At 47.9% G+C, this 18,856-nt stretch overlaps 1 protein-coding gene across 2 annotated transcripts; it reads left to right on the top strand.

The window, feature by feature from the left end:
• Positions 1-4,692: 4,692 nt before the first annotated feature.
• Positions 4,693-18,117, top strand: LOC135822418 (uncharacterized). 2 transcript variants are annotated; one of them, XR_010554485.1, is made up of 5 exons: positions 4,693-4,993; positions 7,107-7,208; positions 9,686-9,750; positions 15,976-16,030; positions 17,318-18,117. XR_010554485.1 is itself a non-coding variant. In XM_065335189.1 (4 exons), the coding sequence occupies exons 1-4, from the start codon at positions 9,024-9,026 to the stop codon at positions 17,345-17,347; spliced, it is 399 nt and encodes a 132-aa protein (XP_065191261.1). In that variant the 5' UTR covers positions 8,302-9,023; the 3' UTR covers positions 17,348-18,117. The 2 variants fall into 2 exon arrangements, 1 of the variants encoding a protein (XP_065191261.1); XM_065335189.1 differs by lacking the exons at positions 4,693-4,993; positions 7,107-7,208 and adding an exon at positions 8,302-9,272.
• The last annotated feature ends 739 nt before the right edge of the window (positions 18,118-18,856 follow it).

Here is an 18,856-nt window from a genome sequence, read left to right as displayed (position 1 = left end):
TGCGAAAAGTCGACGTTTAGAGGTAGTTTTATTATCCCAAATGCCAAAGCGCGGGAAAATTCAAATGCAAACAGCTGCATTTTGGAGACGTATTTTTTATCGACAGTCGGGCAGTCAATGCCAATTTTCTCAAGAAGAAGAGTATTCAGAGGCATTGTTGTGCATTTTCCGTTGATACTATACGTGTGCCCTAGTGTTTGCATGAGCGAGGGTGGTGGTTTTGCTAAACCGTTCGCATGGCGGGCGGGTTTGTAAGAAGAAAGGCTTCAGCCATTGACGAGCGACGAGAAACCTGTCATTTCGTGCCATTTGAGTTAGCAGTAGCACCGGACAATACTGACACATGTCTGCGGCAGCAAACATAGTGTACTAACGGATGAAAAACAGCCACAATGTGTGTCACTGCGGAAACAGGCTGTAGAGGTGCATTTGCAAAGCTGCTGATTTTCGTCGTCTTTCCATGCACAGGGTACGTATCATGCCCTTGGCATAGGCCAAAGCACGAAAGCTTTAGTTGGACACCACCCACAATCTCCACGTGGGTCCCAGTGTACCTGCTGCTGCCGATGAGAACCGCCCTACTAGTATAAGCGGTTTACCCACCCATGTGTCCTCAATACGACTGAGAATACATCAGAAGTACGCCATAAGCATTGGAAACCTGTACAGTTGAATCCAATTTAGACCAGAATGACTGTATTGGTTGGAAATGCATTGCACCATTCCACTGAAACGTTAACACACAAGAACAGGAAAAGGATGTAACAGAAAACGAAAGAATGTACACCAAAGATAATCCCAAACAAAAAGAACGTGGGAAGAAAAGCACTGTGGCTGGTGTAGGAAGCAAATACTGCAAATACTAGGCTAAACGGGAAGTACCAAATTATATGGTTGTCGAGCATCTCCTCAGAGTCGACAACGGGCTAACGGAATGAGAGAGACCGACTAATTTTCGTAAAAACTGTCACAAGCCAGCAGCTGGTGATTGTTGAGGAAGGTAGTTACATCACTGACCGACACCACTGCTGTGGGTAATGATTACGTGCATCGATCATTGACATTGTGCAGCACCTGGCAGCAATAAACCAGACAAAGCAGTACAATACCATGCAGAAGATGAAATGCTTGCGGAGTATGATAAGTAGCAGACAAACTGTTACACAATGCTGTCCCTCCAGGAAATCGCGATTCCACGGATGCAACAAATTTCGCGATTTTGGCCCAAACCCGCGATTTTCAGCAAAATCCGCGATTTCCCGCGTTTTATGTTGTTTTCTGCACTATATCTCACATTTCTATGCACTTTTCACGCAGTGCTTTCCATGATCCTGTAGGTTATTTGCACAGCACGACTCGTACTAATCCCTAGTAGATATACGATTATTATTAAGATGCAACAAATTTCGTGATTTTGGCCCAAACCCACAATTTTCTGCAAATACTTCCGCGAATTCCTGGCAAGTTCTGCATCATTCCGCACTTTTCGTCGCATTTTTTGTTGTTTTCGGCCGCAATTTCTTGCGCAAGTTTTCGAGAGTTTTTTCCGCAAATTCCCGCAGGGACAGACAATGGAGCAACATTATTTGCTAAAATGGCATAAATATATTATTACTTTGACGAATACCCTCCACATAACATTCCCGCTACAAGCATTACCAACTCTACTGTCCCTGATGCAGGAGGGACTAGTGGCACACATTCCTACCGCATACCCCAAAGCTAAGAAAGGTGGCATCATGCTCATGTGAGCCAGTTGGGTACCACCCAAGCTCTGCACCGGGCTCTGTCCAGGTGCCTACACACAACCCTGGAGGACGAATGCAACCCCAAAACACGATGTAGTAAAGGGCAAGTCCATGGACACAGCTGTCAAAGTTATCCACCAAATTGACCTACAGCAGGCCAATGTACAGTGGAGGAGAGTACCGAGAAACTAAGAATAAAGGACTTATCGTCTGTTTGTCAGACTATCTGTCCCCGGGGCAAATCGCGATTCCGCGGCCGCGTTTCCCCCCCCCCCCCCGCGTTTTTTTGCGATTTTTAAAAGACCACGTTTTCCGCGATTTTCCTGCGTTTTTTGAACTTTTTTGTTGCGCTACACGTACACACAGTGCACTGTTCGGTTGACCCTTGTGAGCCGTTGACGTGAAGTAGAGAGTCTACGTGTAGGGCGCGTGCTCCCTAGCATACACATGGCACATGACCTGCTCCCCGGTAAAACTGCCTCATATTAACTGCAAACTTGCCGCATATCAATAATATTCACCGCAAATTCACCGCAAATTATGCCATATTTACCCGAAAATTACACCGCAAATTCTGGGATTTTTCCGCGATTTTCCCTGGGGACAGGACTATCCACCCCAAGCTATGGTCATGAGGGTGGACAATACTGGATGGTGACAATTCCACCTCGCTCTCGTTTTCTCCCCTGGAATGAAGCTTCACACACATACCTGTAGTACCTGTGGTGTCTACAAGTAGTATAAACAGTCCTTCACTTACTCCACTGCTTTCTATAAAAGCCTGTCTTATGCAGAAGCCTGTTCTGAACACAAGCCTGAGTTTCAAGATATGCAGTTAGCACAATAATGTGGATTTTGCATCGGCAACCTAAAAAGTTTGGTTTGACTACAAACATAATGCAACATAATGTAAATAGAGGCCTAGCCACCACACTGGCTTCTACAGAACTACGCCTGGCTTGCATACACGACATTACAGTAAGTCATCCAGTTCGCACTCACCCACTTCAGTTGCTGCTTGCAGACGTATTAGACGCATACAGCCAGTCAAGTACGCTTGCAGGGATCTTTTCTCAACGGAGAGTAATGGAAAGTAACGGCTAATACCTACAATGATACCTACAATGGTGAACATAGCAAAAGAGAAGGGCATTCAAGACCTGCAGCTCCATGTATACATGCCGAGTGTGAGCGTGGTGTCTGTGGACAAAATCGACAGAGGTACCCTGGCAACAAATGTAGTGCGTGGCACACCAGTCCAACATGTAAATCAACTACCATCCACTGGTCACACTAGCCCAATTGATGCAAGTACCACAGTTGAAGTTCCATGGCCATTTGCCTGCCACATGCCAATCACAACAAGCACTGAAGAAGAAACTGAGACGAAGCGACGTCAAAGCAAAACACTAACACAGACAGGCGGGTTCCACACACAGTGAAACTTCAGTATGAAGTAGTACCAAGAGTCCATGGATGGCGGTGCCGTAAAACCTATAAGTGGAATTCAGCTACACTGGAATTGTTGTCTCTGATTATCGTTTAATTTAAGCAACAAAATCTACTATCAACTACCCACCTCTTCAAGGTAGGGATTGTGAAGAACCAATGACCCCTAGTCATGGTGTGGGGCTCTGACAAACATCTTGCAGCAGTCAGACAGCCTGTCACAGGCCTGACAAAAGGCTGTGGGTGCAAGTCCGGCTGCAGGATCATACAATGCGAGTGCAAAAGGCAAATCTGTTATGCAGGTCAGGGCTAAAATGCCACACTTTCAACAACACCTCCGCGAGGGAAGAATGCGACAGTTCCAGTAAGCAAAAGGTTGTTTCATTTGAGGAGACTGAAAAGCAAGAAACCAGCAACGAATTGGACCAAGATTGAGTCAATGTGCACACAGGTGATGCGTGCGTGTTATTGTTTACTGGAATTATGGCGTATATGCTAGAAACATGGAATGCGCTACAGTAGAGTCGCGCGCCCAAGAACGTTGTTTCCAAGGGGTTAGCCTGGGACGTTCTTATTTTTCTGCAATCTGGCTGCGTTCTTATAGCACGTTCTTAGAAACAATCCGTACTGGATCATATGTATTCCACAAGCTGCCAGAAAACCAACACCGCCGTTCTTAGCTTTAGGCTGTGGTGTTCTTAGAATTTCAGGCTGGACGTTCTTGGGCTCCGCGTTCTTCAGCGCGCGACTCTACTGTATGAATTCTGACCTGAAATACACAAATGTACACATTTGCCTGAGTTTCAATGAGCATGGATAGACGTGGAACACAATACTTCCACTGAAAATGGTGATATACCGGAAACACAATCCATCTGTTGCTATATGGGCGAGAAACTATTGTAACCTGGGATATTTTGAAACTTAGGTGTGATGAAATGTCACTTTCGTGGATTTTACAAGTATCACAAAAAAATTCTTTCATTTCGTGCCATTTGAGTTAGCAGTAGGTCTGGACATAGACATGACCAGATCTTTACACAGGTTGGTTGGGACTATCTTTCTGCTATCTCGGATATTGTGTAATATGTGATGGAGTCCATTACTGGCTGAACACCAAAGGAGGGAGGAAATTTCTACGACTGTACTGTAAGAAAACGACAACACGAAACTTCCCAATGGCTCAACAGCTGACCCCAAAAATATTACGGATTACTTTAGTACTTAGTTACTCAAGTCACATCGAATTCCTTATCGGCGGGCTCCAGGCTGTGGAACGCCTCCAGTGGGTCTGAATGTTCGACAACGTCAGCCATTACTTCTTCACGGAATAGTCATCTTCACCTCTGTACAAAATGAGCTGACCGGGATAATAAAAAAGGGCTTTTTTTCGCTCTGGCGCATCGACTGGCTAGCCAGAATGCTTTTGACTTTGATGGCTTTCAGCTTCTATTTTTTGAAAAGTAGCGCGCTCAGACCAGCTAGCTCACTCTTTTCCTCTTCCATTTTTTAGGGCAATTGTTTTGTTTGATAGACGAAGCTTAGGGTCTCTTTGGGTTTGCAACCCTTACCCTCCTGGAAAAAATCATAGTTGCTAGACTGCGACACTTCAGACCAGGTACTATTAGAGCCGCTAATGGACGACGAGCTATTTTCCGCTATCCGGAGCTCAAGCATTTGAGCCGCTAAATGGACGAGACTCCAGGGGTAAAGGATGCAGAGAATGAGGAGAAAACACTCGTATGGAGCAGGGAGTAGGTATTGTACTACTTCCTGGTATGGAGCACTGAGAAGCGGTAAGTCCTAGGGCAATTCTTAGCCAGTAATTACTTTCTCGCCATAATTATGTTCTCGTTTTTCGTGTCTTCTGTAATGCCAGTACACTAGCAGTACGACTACGCTGTAGGCGAGAGTCCATAAGCCAGAGTGTGCAGCTCTCCATCTATGCAGCATAAACAAATTAATGACAAATTTCCTTTGCCTAAGGGCTGGGTTCCACTGCCGCTCCGCCGCACATCATCCACGGCATGAAACGTCATCATTACGAGCTGGTCCAGCGAGGCCGCGGCTCATCACCAGCTTTCGCTTCGCTGCTTGATACAAAAGAATGCAAGCCGCGGTCACGGCTTGCATTGTTTCCCGCGCTTAATTGTTTTATTCGGGGGAATTTTAATTCGCTGCACAGGCCAGAACACGAGGATTTTTTTGGATTTCACGCGCGCGCAGGCAGGCTAAATGTCATCAAAAAACGTCGAGCACGATCGCAGTACCGTGAATGGTGAGTGTCACTGGAACCGCGCCGCTCTGCTGCATGCAGCCAAGTACCGTGGAGCAGTGGAGCTGCGGAGCCGCAGTGGAACCCGGCCCTAACCAAACTTATAGCAATTTGAAAATGTTTGACAATTTTTCATAAAAAACTTGACAACATTGTTCTTCTGTAGAGTGCCGCTGGCAACTCCATCGATGAACTCCATCAATGAGCGCAGGGATAAAGTTTAGAAACCCTTCGAGCGAGAACGTGTTTTCAAAAAGGAAGCACAAATATGCCGCGTAACTTCCCCTCTAGTATGGCCCCATCAAAGCCACTCGCTGACTACTTACCAGTAAAATGGGGTTGGACGGTTGTCAGATTAGCTGACATGTTTTCTGCCAACACAACCATAAGCAGTTGTCAACTCTCAAGACTAAAAGAGCTTGCGAAGAAAGTGAGAAACCTTGGCTATGAAAGCACATGAAGCGTCAGAACATAATCGAGCAAACTTGGACCTAGATTACCAGTGTCTGCTCCAGAGCGAGGTCAGTGGCCCTGTTTGTGAGTACTTGGACCTTTTGGAAAAAGAACACTGGGTTACCTGCGACCCGGTCGGAAGTCCTGTCGAGTACTATACTTTTTTTTATACTTCGAGGGTATACCGCCACTGACAGGCTGCACACGCGTGCAGATGCGTGCGGCCAGAGTGCCCAGTGCGAGTACGTTCATACATGTACATGTACAATCATGTACATCAGGAAGTCGAAAGTAAGTTTACGACTCCCTGACACACAGTAGCCGCACTTGAACGCATCTGGCCCTGGCCCAGTGTTGCAGGAGTTGTGCCAGGTAGACGTGTACCCGGTTTGTGTTAAATCTTAGAGCAGGTACTGCATACCCTATCATATCTGTGTACATGGGTATACAGAGTCAGTGTTGTTGCGTCCCACTCAGCACCCTTCTGGTTCATTTCGGCACCAGCACTCTTTGCGTATGCAGAGCTGAGTAGAGTGCAAGTTCGGACCACAACTACACTGTAGCAGCTAGTTGCGAACCTAACCTGTGCCGTGATGCACGGCACTTGTGTGCATCTACTTTATCCCTGAGTAACCCACCAGGTATATGGTGCACAATAGGGCACAGTAAATAATCAGCATGCATCGCAGTTTTCTGCAACATACATGTATTCCTGAAGTCACTTTACACCTCAGAAGAATTGCGTCGCTGACAGGAATTCGATACCGGTTTAGTTTCTCTCTGGGTCATTATGAATCATGGAAAACCCGTCATACAATAGGTTCAAGCTAAAGTACCGTATCACCATGGTAATTCCTGGAAATTCGGTGTGTTTTCTGCCTTTTGTTAAACAAGCAGCATTGTGCAACAGAAATTACCATGGTGATAGAGTAGATGACCGTGTGAAGCGGTGTGAGATGCAGCAAAGGTGAGCCTGTTACTGCGAGTCTATGCTTTAAACAATAAACTTTGCCGTGGGATGATTATCCTTGGGCTGCACACTCTGCACACTTATTGCTAGGTATATCATTGGTCTTGTTCGGATCGTCCATTACGTTTGCAGCTGTTCAAACTTGTTTTGTTGTTTATTATTTTATTGATTTATTTATTCTACTTGCCTTTCCTATCTTCTTGTGTTTTAGCATGAGGCGATTTGATCGCAGGACAAGAGAGGAGCTGATGGACGATCTCTCCAGTGTCCCTCTTGGTTCGGAGCGGCGCCGAGTGCTGACGTTGGGACTTGGGTAAGGATGAGTGTTCCCTCATGTTTACAAGTTATCCAATTTGTCCAACACTAACGGTTATATGCAGAATACTGCTGAGTCAAAAATGTGCAACAATCAGCACAAAAACTGACTGATGAGATCATGACATTCAACGACCTGATGCTTAGCTGCATCACGTTTATATCCGTAAGTGTTGGACAAAACGGATAAATCGTAAACTGATGGTCCTCTTTTTCAATTTTAATCCTTGGCTCTCCATCCGAGTTCCCTCGTGTGTGTAGCTATTATTATTTTTTTGGTGACAGTCAATTTTTTCTTCAGACTTTTCCCGTTTGTGTCTTTCCCTCAAACTAGTCAATATTTTTATTTACTTATTTTTTTGCCCAGGGTCTACATTCTACCTTTATTTTACTTAGACGAGGGTTAGCTGTCCGTTTACCAGTACTCATCCACACATATGTGCACATAGGGTCTGCACAGAACTCTATCAGTAGATATTTTGTGTATGGGGGGTTGTCTATCCACCGAGATAGCACTATATATTCCCATTCTGTGTGTTCTCTGGTAGCTATGTCCCTTTGAGACTATACGGTGCCAGTGTGGTGACCGAGGTCAGGCCGTGTCTGCACTGGCATCGTCAACTTTGCCTACTGCTACGTGCTCCCCAGTGCTCCATCTGTGTCCTGTAATTTGTTTGGGGAGGGGGGGGGGGGCAATACCGGTACTTCAGGTGCAGGGGGGAATGGGGTGGGGGGACATCATGCCCCCAATGAACCTCTCCAGGCGTTGTTCTGGAGTAGACTAACCATAGGCGGAGTGTACACATGCAGCACATAGTTTGGGAGCTAGAACGCGATCGGACTCAGGCATATTCAAAGGCAGTCTATTGTGATAGTAGTCCTGGACGGATCTCACTATGATGATATAGGTCGTGCCCAGCATCACAATGCCAAACATTATAAATGACTGTTTTTTTGTCTGAGGGGCTAGATGAGCATGTCGCTAGACTGCCGATGGCAACCAACAGGCTCAAGGCTGTGTTGAGACTTCGTGTGAGCGACCCGAGTCAATGGTTTACTCGCCATGACTAGGCATCGCATTGAGCATCGTAAGCCCACTAATATATGTCACTGTTCTTAGTCGCACCGGGGGCGCATGCCCGTTTTCAGGAGACTTCTCAAAACACATAAGCCCTGGGTCCTGAAGGTTAGGCCTATTGTTAATCTAAATAGTCCTGGCTACTATCCCGCTGAGTTCACTGACTTTCTACTGAACCCGTATGTATGTGAGGAAAGTACTGTTCTGACCTCAACTGCGGATTTCATCAACTTGGTAGAAGGTTTGCCTGTGCGGGACGATCATTTATAATTGAGTATAGATGTGACCAGCCTTTACTACACCAACATCCCCAACGAGCTCGGTTGTCGTGGTATATCACACACAGGTGTACAAGGTGGATGCCCCTCGCCCTTCGTACATGGTTATTAACAGCAGTGACTTCCTTGATGTCAGTCATTCGGAAGAAAAATGAGTTCGTGTATGGTAACGATGTGTTTCGGCAGATCCAAGGGACTGCCATGGGTTCGCCTGCAGCAGTGGTCTATGCCGACATTGTTATGCTGTATTTGGAGAAGCGGTACGTTTTGCCGATCTTAGAGGGGGAGGGTTTAGAGGTTCAGGTTTATAGACGCTTTATCATTGCATGGTTGCGAAGGTCAAGTTCAGCGCACTTTAGATAGGAATAATAAGTGTTCGGCCCTCAAGTTTTCTCATGAACTGGCACATGATGGCATTGATTTCCTGGACACCACAGTTTTCCGTAGTAAGGGATACATGGCGGTGAAGCCTCATTTCAAGGTCACCAATCGTTTCCTGTATCTGCTTGTCGGTAGTAACCACCCCTGTAGTATGGGCAAAGGTGTGTTCACTGGGGAGTTGATCCGTATCCGTCGGTCTTCGACCCTTGACCACCACTACGAAGCTGCTGCCGAGCGGCCGAAGCAGGCTTTCCGGGCCCGTGTATACAAGCGCTCCATCTTTCATCTTTCAGACCCGTACACTAGGAATGGATGCGCAGGGAAGGTATGTTGGTCAAATTGGCATGGGTTTGGGTTATTTCTGTAGTTGTATACAGTGCTCCTCATTGTATTTACCTGGGCCCGGCCTGCTGTCCTTCGCCCGTTGGCCTTGAGGTCCAGGTGTAATACCCCTACCATACAGTCCGGTGGCCAGCGCGGTTGTTGTTACACGGTGGAATATCGGCAAGAGGTTGCTTTCCTCGTTTGCCTCATGCTCAGTGTCCTCAGGGAGTTAGTATTTTCCTCCTGTTTGGATTTTGCAGTGTCTATGGTGTCGGTAATTGAGTTTTTGTTCTGTATGCTTTTCTGTGGTGTGTGGCTGTTGTTCACACATCTTTATTTGACTTGCTTCCTGGTGTGGTGTACCTTTTTGTTTTATATTGGTGTTGGTCTCACTCCGACTCACTCTGGCTGTAGAGTTCTAGCATCCGTAGCTGCCTCAGGGGGTGCCACTTCTCCCATCAGCGTCGACTAGTCCGCCGGTACGTGGTGCTATATTACGTTTAGTTGTCTGTTCCATCCTGTACGGGCTGTGTCCTGCTGACCACACAGTCTGGGTCTCCATACTTTGCATGTTATCATCGTGTGTAGTGTTCACACGTGCATATATGGACTGTCACACCCATATGTTGTACATGTGGCTGCACGTGTTGTCTCTTTGTCGTACCTGCTGCTGTATTTGTGTCTCTGTGCTGCTGACCCGTACATGCTGCTGCGCTGCTTTGTTGTATTGCTGACACGTGCACCTTTTTGTGCTGATATGATATCGAGTACGCCACTTTTTGTGCTGATGAGGGCACCACTTTCCGATATCATGTTTCCTTTCGCCATGTCAGTTGTCAGTTCTCCCGTCGTCTCCTGAAGTGTAGTAATGAATAGCTCTCTCTCTAGCTCTAGAGAAAAACCACTTGACTAGTCCGTTTGATGTGTGGCGTGGCGAGGGTATAGTAGAGGCAGCTCGTTCTCCAACCGAGACGACATTTGGCGCCCAACATGGGGCTCAAACCCACGACCCTGAGATTAAGAGTCTCATGCTCTACCGACACATATATGCACGCGGCACCGTTTGTGCTCCTATCCATTTACATATGCTGCTTTCCACACCTGTGCTGACAGTCGGTACGCACCGACTCTGTACGCATGCACGCACACCATTACATTCTGTTGGCATCATATTAGTGAGGTTTTGCATTCCGAAATTCGGCAAAAGATTCGGCACGCGGGAGCGAGGTCGAAAATGCACACGAAGATGCGGCATGTTTGTTTGGAAAAGCTCACTTTGCCGAACATATTTTTCGGATGAATTTTCTTGTGGAAGAGCGCTAGCGCGTGATTTATTCAAAGAGGTTTCTTATCTTGGCATGCCTTCGCAGGCGTCTTTGACGACATCAGCATCGTCAGCTACCTCTGATTGCGCCTCTTCACTGCCTGTCTACTCTCTTTCGCCTGGGGTGTCCTCACCGTCATCTGTGTGGCTGAAAAGACTATGGCGATACCCATAAAATTTGACTTGGCCATGGAGTTGGTTTTTCTGAGGCGACTGAGGAGGCAGGTTTGGCCCTCGACTCTTTGGGCGCGATCAAAGTTTGTCGGAATCAGCAAGAAAAGGAGCACGGGACAGGACATTGCTGATGCTGGGGCTCACGAAATCAAAACACATCATTTTCGACTTGCAAAACAAACGTCGGTGCGAAAATTCGACATTTTGATGTTCGACAAATGACCAAAGAACGCCGAGCCGAAATTCGGAATGCAAAACCTCACTATTGCGGAGCTTTCCGGAGCTCCGAGCTAGTTGTTGTTTGGAATACAGCAAGAGAACAACATTACATTGGCGCTGCGAGCAAACGCCTGATCCTCGCCATGTCCCTACTGTCACTACCGCCTCCGGAGCCATTCCCGATCTACAGCAGTCTCTACGACGCTGCTGCCCATTTTCTTGCCTGGGAACGGTGTTTCCAACTCTATGTCGCAGCAGCCGGCATCTCGGATGACACTCGCCAGAGAGACACTTTCCAGTATGTGGCCGGCAAGGACATCCAGCAGCTCGTCCCTACGTTAGCCAACACTGGCAACGATCTCGACGGCCTCATAACCGCCGCCGCCGACTACTTTCAGTCGAAGCAGAGCCCCAGCATGGCCCGCTTCCACTTCCGGCAGGTCACCCAGCAGCCTGGCGAAACGTTAGACACGTTTTATACTCGTTTGCTGGCATCGGCAACGACCTGCAGCTTCGCCGACGATGCCCAGAAGAACGTGGCTCTCTGTGATCAAATTGTGGCAGGATGCACGTCCGATCCACTACGCAGAAAACTGCTGGAGACTGCGTCCCTTGATCTCGCCAAGGCGCTCAAGGCCGCCAGAGCATTTGAAGCGTCAGTGGAACAGACGACGGCGTTCCGGCGCACACAAGACTCGATCAATGCCCTCCGTCATCAGCCACCGTTCTACAAAAGGACACAGCCGCCTCCCGCTACTGTTTCAACTCCGTCGCGTCGACCGATGCAGTCTTCGCCACATCCAGCTGCAAACTCGTACCACCAGCCACCTGCCCCAGTCGCCACTCGCGCTCCAGGCCAGCAGGAATCCAGCACATCGCTCTGCTACCGCTGTGGAGAGCCAGGCCACCCTGAGTCACATCGCTACGCAGTTTTGCACTGTAAACGTCTGCCCATGGGCGTATCGTCCGCATCCGAGATCCTACAGCGCACACTGGACGCCATGGCTCGCTGGCCTCGACGGTGTGAAGAACGTCCACGACAACATCTTCAACTTTGGTAAGAGCGTCGAAGAGCACAACCGACGACTCGCCGCCTGCCTCCAGCGGCTCCAAGATCACAACGTTACACTCAACGTAGCCAAATGTCACAAATCTCACATCCTCAAGCCTCGGCTCAAGTTCATGGCTAGCGTCTACTCCGACAAGGGCATCCGCGCCTCTCCCAGCCACCAGCAGTCTGTGGCTACATTCTCTACGCCATCTTGCGTCAGCGACATACAGAGTTTCCTGGGTCTCACCAACTTCCTCCGCCGTTACATTCGTAACATGGCCGATCTCACCACGCCACTCCCTGCTCTCACTAAGAAAGGTACTGTTTGGCGTTGAACTGATGTTGAGCAGCAATCATTTGATGCACTGAAGAAGGCCATCGCCGAAGACTGCATGCTGCAATACTTTGACCGCAAGCGATACACATCACTGTATGTCGACGCATCGCCCACCGGCCTCGGCGCAATCCTGTGTCAACGCCAAGACAACGGCCACGATGCACCTGTAGCATTCGCCAGCCGTGCACTCTCCGGCGTCGAGCAGCAATATTATCAAACTGAACGGGAAACATTGGGTGTCAAGTTTGGCTGCCTTCGCTTTCACCACTGCTTGACAAGGTGATCCACAGTTCACCGTTGTCACCGACCACAAGCCGCTCCTGCAACTCATGGCCGTCGGATCGAGACCTCCGCCACGAATTGAGCGCATGGTCCTCCGCCTGCAGGATCTCAGCTTCCAGCTCCAGTACAAGCCTGGCCCAGAAAACCCGGCCGACGTCGTCAGTCGCAATCCGCAGCCTCATCCCGACTTGCCAAACATCGGCGCACAGGAAGACACTGCGTACATACATGCCCTAGCTACAGCAGCTAAGCCGAATGCGCTGGCTCTGAAGGAGATTGCGGACGCCACCACCGCAGACACCACACTGCAAGCCATCCTTTCCTCTCTGCAATCTGGCCGCTGGGATTCCAACCACACCACGGTCCGCCCGTACTTTGCCCTCCGCCATGAACTGTCTGAGAGTGACGGTCTACTACTCCCCAACGACCGTCTCGTCATTCCAACGGCTTACCCTGCAGCTTACACATGCGGGCCACCAAGATATTGTCCGCACCAAGCAACGGCTCAACAGCAAGGTTTGGTGGCCCAACATGGCTACTGAAGCCGAAGCACTCTGCCGGCAATGTATTCCGTGCCAAGCAACTCTCTCAACGACACCGCTACGTCCGGGAGTCAGTGCCCACACCACCGTCCACCAAGCCGTGGCAACGAGTCTTCGTCGATTTGTATGGACCCATGCCCAACGGTCAGCACCTGCTTGCCCCTATCGACCAGTTGACTCGCTACTCGGTCATCAACGTGTTCAGCACGACACCCACTACGGCCGGTGTTGTTAAAGCTCTGCGCTCTACATTATCCATGTTCGGCTTGCCCGAAGAGCTAGTCTCGGACAACAGTCCTCAGTTCCGTTCTTCGGCTTTTGCTGATTTCCTCGCGCAACACGCTATCCAGCACCGCCACACCCCTCCTTTGTGGCCACAAGCAAACGGAGTGCCTCAACCGTACCATTGGCAAAGTTCTGCGAACTGCCAAACTAGCTGGCGAAGACATCAATGTTGCATTAGACCAATGGCTCCTAGCGTACCGCACCACGCCACACCCTGCCACTCACGAGGCACCAGCAACACTCATGTTTGGTCGCCCCATCCGCGACAGCATACCCTGCATTACGGCAGCCGCACCAGACTTGCCTTCAGCTGCCCACCGTGACCAGCAATTCCGCCAATCCCAGTGCGACGCTGCCAATGCCACCCGCCGGTCAAACGCCCCCATCCTCACTCCTGGTCAGCGCGTCTTACGCCGCAATGAGCAGGCACACAAGCTCTCACCACAGTGGGATCCCAACCCCTGGACCGTGGACCAGATCTCTGGGTCTACGGTGACGATCTCCAACTCAGCAACTGGCCAAAGATCGACTCGCCATAATTATGTCGTTCGTCAAGCCCGTAATTGTTGTCACACCGCCAGCCCATCACCCACTACCAGCTGAAAGTTCTGCCACCACACCTTACAAAATTACAACAAAATCACATGCAAGAAGTCCTTTCACTTTGACTACTGCTCGTTGCGTGACATCACTCCTCACCAAAGGACTTCCTGGGGATCACAATCCTAAACAGACAAATGTACGAATAACGTTACCGCAACTGTCTCTTTTGTTCTGCACGCCACGATCAACACGACTGCGTGCAAGACACAGCTGATCATTGTCACTGTACTCTTCCCTGAGCACGTTACCCTGTCGCTGCAGCCTGCGACGGACATTCCATAGTTCCACCAACTTGATGGCTTGATGTTCCCATTGACGTCGACCATGCGGTGTTGCCATTGACGACCTTCAACTTCAGGTCCTTGCCGTGGTCCGCACCATTCAAGAGATGGGCCACATTTGGTGTACTTTCACCCAGTTGGTCACTTATTTTAACCTTGCCGACTTTCCACTGCCGGACTGTTGCTTCAACAACTGGCGGAGAGCATATACGCATATCATCACTCATCCTTGCAAACATCATTTCCGTCTCCACCACGTCCTTATCAGCCTGATCCATGCCTGACACCCCCAAGGCACTGTCCACTGTGCCGCCGGGCTGGTGGAGCGACGGACCGATTCTCCAGTGACGGTCGTCGTCCACAAGGCTGTTGGAGTGCGCATCCAAGATGTGCTAGAGCTGCTCAGTGTCGTGCAATGCTATCGCATGAGCTGATTGTTTAGTAACTGGTGGTGTTAGTGGACAGTAAAGCGTAACTTGTAGTTCCTTGGTCTTTCTCTTTTGTATAAGGCCATCATTTTTTATAGCTATGTTTCGCGTCGTCCGCACGCATACGTTTTGATTTTTTTCAGAAAAAAATAAAAAATCTTACATGCACGGTGAGTGTACGATTGTACGAGTCATCAGTGTGGACTGGTTGCATACGGCGAAGCTGAGATTCAGAAATGGCCTCTAGTCTAGGCCAGCGTTGGCAAATCGTTTGTTCGGCATCTGGGAGCAATATTCTATGAGCTAACACCAGACAGCATTGATCGCCTGAAGTTGAGAGGATGCGTCGTTCCGGAGGTCTTTGCTGCACCGCTGCCGAAGTCTGAGTACAATAATCCAGCGAAGCATAGGCACCAACGGATGCCTCCTCTGTCCAAAGTGAATATTTACTCTTGCTGATAACCCAGATGTTGTGCTTCGATGTACGATTTTTCTTTCGAATGTACACCATGCACGAGCTATTGTGCTATGTACAGTGCATACACCTCTGATGAGCCTTTTTTATTATTTGGAACTTTTTATTTTTTTCCACCTCTCGCATATAATTCTGGAAGTTGAACTGACGCGAAACATAGATATAAAAAATGATGGCCTAAACAAACTAGTAAGCTAACGATAAACTAGTTACACTGAGACAATTCGACTGGCACAAATTACAACAAAATCACATGCAAAATGTGCTTTCACTTTTACTACTGCTCGTTGTGTGACAACCACCATCATCAGTGTGCGCATTGCGCCTGGTTTGGTGCATGCCTGGTGGAATATGACATAGCGGCTGATGCAGTGGGCACGTCAGGTAACACCTAACGCATTGAAAATGACTGAACTATGACTTGGTTCGATTGCAACAAACCTAATGATAATGGTACCGAAACATTCGGGTAACCAGAGTAAGTGCCAATTGATATTTTTGGCTCCAGTCAGTATAGTGATTCAATTGCAATACAATTATATACGTACGGTGGAACTCACTTAGTACGTACCCGGGTAAGACATACACCTGCATAGCACGATCCTCTTTTGTCGCACGGATTTTCCTCCCATAAGCGCATATTCAGATGTGTACGGATACCTTCTGTTCATGTGATTCATTGTCGCTGTGTTACTGTATGCAGATCTCACTCAGCTCTGCTCTCCGAGCATTCTGCTTCCAACACGACTTCCCGAAAGGTATGTATGGTGGCTAATAATTAGGGCTGAAACAATTATACCGATAACTCGCATATCGATCGTTAAGAGTGCAATCGATAATCGTTAGTGTTCAAAACGAGTGCTAACAATTTTTTATGCATGTATATGAGTGACAGTATTCCAGCCCTTGCACTCCATCCGATAGTGAATACGAGTACAATCATGTACTTTCAAGCGCAGTAAAATTGATTTGTGGCTTTGAAAGAGATCGGAAGAGAGCACTCTTTGTCTTTTCAGTTCATTTGCGGAAAGGTCAGAGATAAGAGCAGTTGCCAGAGGGTGATCAGAAGATTCTTCCCTCTAGAAACAACATGAAATCCTCTAGGTCATGTTGATAAACCAGCCAGATGTCTACAGATGTCGACAGTGCGGTGCCACAAATTTCTAACGTAGCAAAAGTATCGTGGAATTTTTTCATAAATTGGTGTTCGAGGTACACGGGTAGAGCCGACAAGAATCGATAAAACCAATATATCGATCGTTAATGATATTGGTTGATCGTTAAGAGTTATTGAATGATCGTTTCAGCCCTACTAATAATGCGAGAGTCTTTACAGATTCCAGTGCTCTCGTGCCTTTTGCAAGTTCCGTTTGTAAGTCAAATGGAACATGGTTTGTGGTCAATACTTCAGCAGTAGTGGTGCGAGAATATTAGGGTGTCAAATTGCTCGGAATTGATGTATGATAACGGAGAATATACCAACATGTGAATCACTTGGAGATATGGTTTGCCAGGTTCTGTTCACACTCACTAGGCTAGACCCTCTCGAATATTGTACAACAGTTTTGGCCCAGGAGTGGTAAAGGGCACGGGGCAAGCTATGTCGGGACCTGCTGTAAAGTCACGAGCTGTACGTCTTATCGGATGGGATATACCCCTGATATTGCTGATAATGAATGGCCCAGTTTCATTGTACTGCTGTCCGCGATATTATATCCTTAGTGGCATTGTTAACTTCTCATTGCTTGTGGGGACGCATGGATCATACTTCCATCCAACACCTGCCAATCGGAACCCACCGACAACGCTGTCGGTTGGGTTGGACCACAATCGGTTGGTTTTTGAGTCCAAGATGCCGCCTAGGTAGCACACAGCATTGCTAATCTGATTTTAAATTAGCTGCGCAAATCCTGGCATACTGCCCGTAAATGCATCTAACTCCCAGGGTACTTATGAGTTTTTAGGTCTATGTGGTACTTGTGTCGCATTGGCAGCCACTGTTCCGTTCTGTATTTTCTGGTGTATGTGTCGTTGAATCTCCACAGAAAATGTGCTCACGCATTAGAAGGAGGTGAAAGATGCACCTGCAGGAGAATACATGCTTAAGAGAAGGCAGAAACATGCCCAGATCCACCAGAACTAGTGCTGGCAAGTCAACAGAGGCGAGTACTGATAATGTTCCAGATTGTGGTAGGATCACATAAGCAAAATTGACACTGGGAGGCACGGCGGTGGGTCAGCTCATGGCCAGCGCCAGCTCCAGTGGATATCACGTGCATCCAGTTCTAGTACTATAGTATGACTGCTACAAAGTAGTGCGGCCCAAATAGAACTCGGGTCAGGTGCCGAAGAACTGGGGGGGGGGGCATGTGTCAATGAATGGTAATAACTCCGGAAATCATGCTGGTGTATCGAGGGCGTGGGCCAATGAAGTGCTGGATTGATGGTGGACGACTGTACTGCAATCTTGGCTGGTCCCACTATCGCAGAGACAGCACTTCCTGGTGCAACCACCCTATCCTGCAATCTATATAATAATTATTATAAGAGATTTGTGTGAACGATTTTAGCATGATGCAAGTCAGCTTATTGTGCTGGGGGCCTGGCTACATGTCACTATAGCTTTTTATAGACTCGATCACCGCATTACGCTGCCTTGCGTTGACTTGATTGAGCACTCTTTCTGGTTAGTATCAAAGGTATATGTAATATGTATCTGCCTTCGTGCAAAGCTCTCTTTGTACGTGTCTTGCAGATAGCTCGCTGACTTTGATGCTTTGAGCCATTTTCAAATTGCTTTTTTTGTTCATTTCATATAGACCGTATTGCCATTTGTTTAACCTCCCGCTCTGAGCTCCACTGATGGGACCTAAAAGGCTGAAACAGCTGTCTGGAGATTGAGCGTCAGTATTATGGATTTAGAATACACGATCTGGGGACAGCACTAGTACTGTCTAGCTGTTTCGTCCTTTGTGGACTCATCAGCGAATCACGGAGAAATAACTCTTAACTAAGGATGAACCTAGCAGCCATGAAAATAGATAAATAATGCCTCCAAGCCAGAATTCAAGGCTACATGTGCAGGCCCGAATGTGCCTTGCCCGAGTGCTGAAACTGATAAGTCATTGAGATACGCATAGAACATCTGGCAAAGGAACTACTAAAGCCCCCACAAGCACGGTATTCTACTTCAACAAGGAAGAATTTTGAAAGCATGCACAGCCCTACATGAATCATAATGTTGGTATAGGTAAGCCTTGTTTGATAAATTAACATGACAAGGCGGGGGACGCACTGTGTTAAAAAACAGTGCTCCTGATACACTAGTGGGTCCTCGGCTTTGTCACATGCTGTCAACCGATCAACACATACAACGTTGCATGCAAAACGGCTGCAGCCTCGAAGTACGGAGTGCTATTTTGGAAAATGCTAGATATACAGCCTGTACTTATACAGGTGTTCTATCAACTAGTGCCATTATGACAACGGTAGCTGAATGATACGTGTACATAAACCCAGGGTCATCATTGCAAGAACCTCTGGGTCTAAGCCCGAAGTAACATTCAACTACATGACTGTATACA

The sequence above is a fragment of the Sycon ciliatum genome, chromosome 8 (assembly GCF_964019385.1).
Source record: "Sycon ciliatum chromosome 8, ocSycCili1.1, whole genome shotgun sequence".
NCBI lineage: Eukaryota > Metazoa > Porifera > Calcarea > Leucosolenida > Sycettidae > Sycon > Sycon ciliatum.
This window is presented reverse-complemented; position numbering and strand designations above follow the sequence as displayed.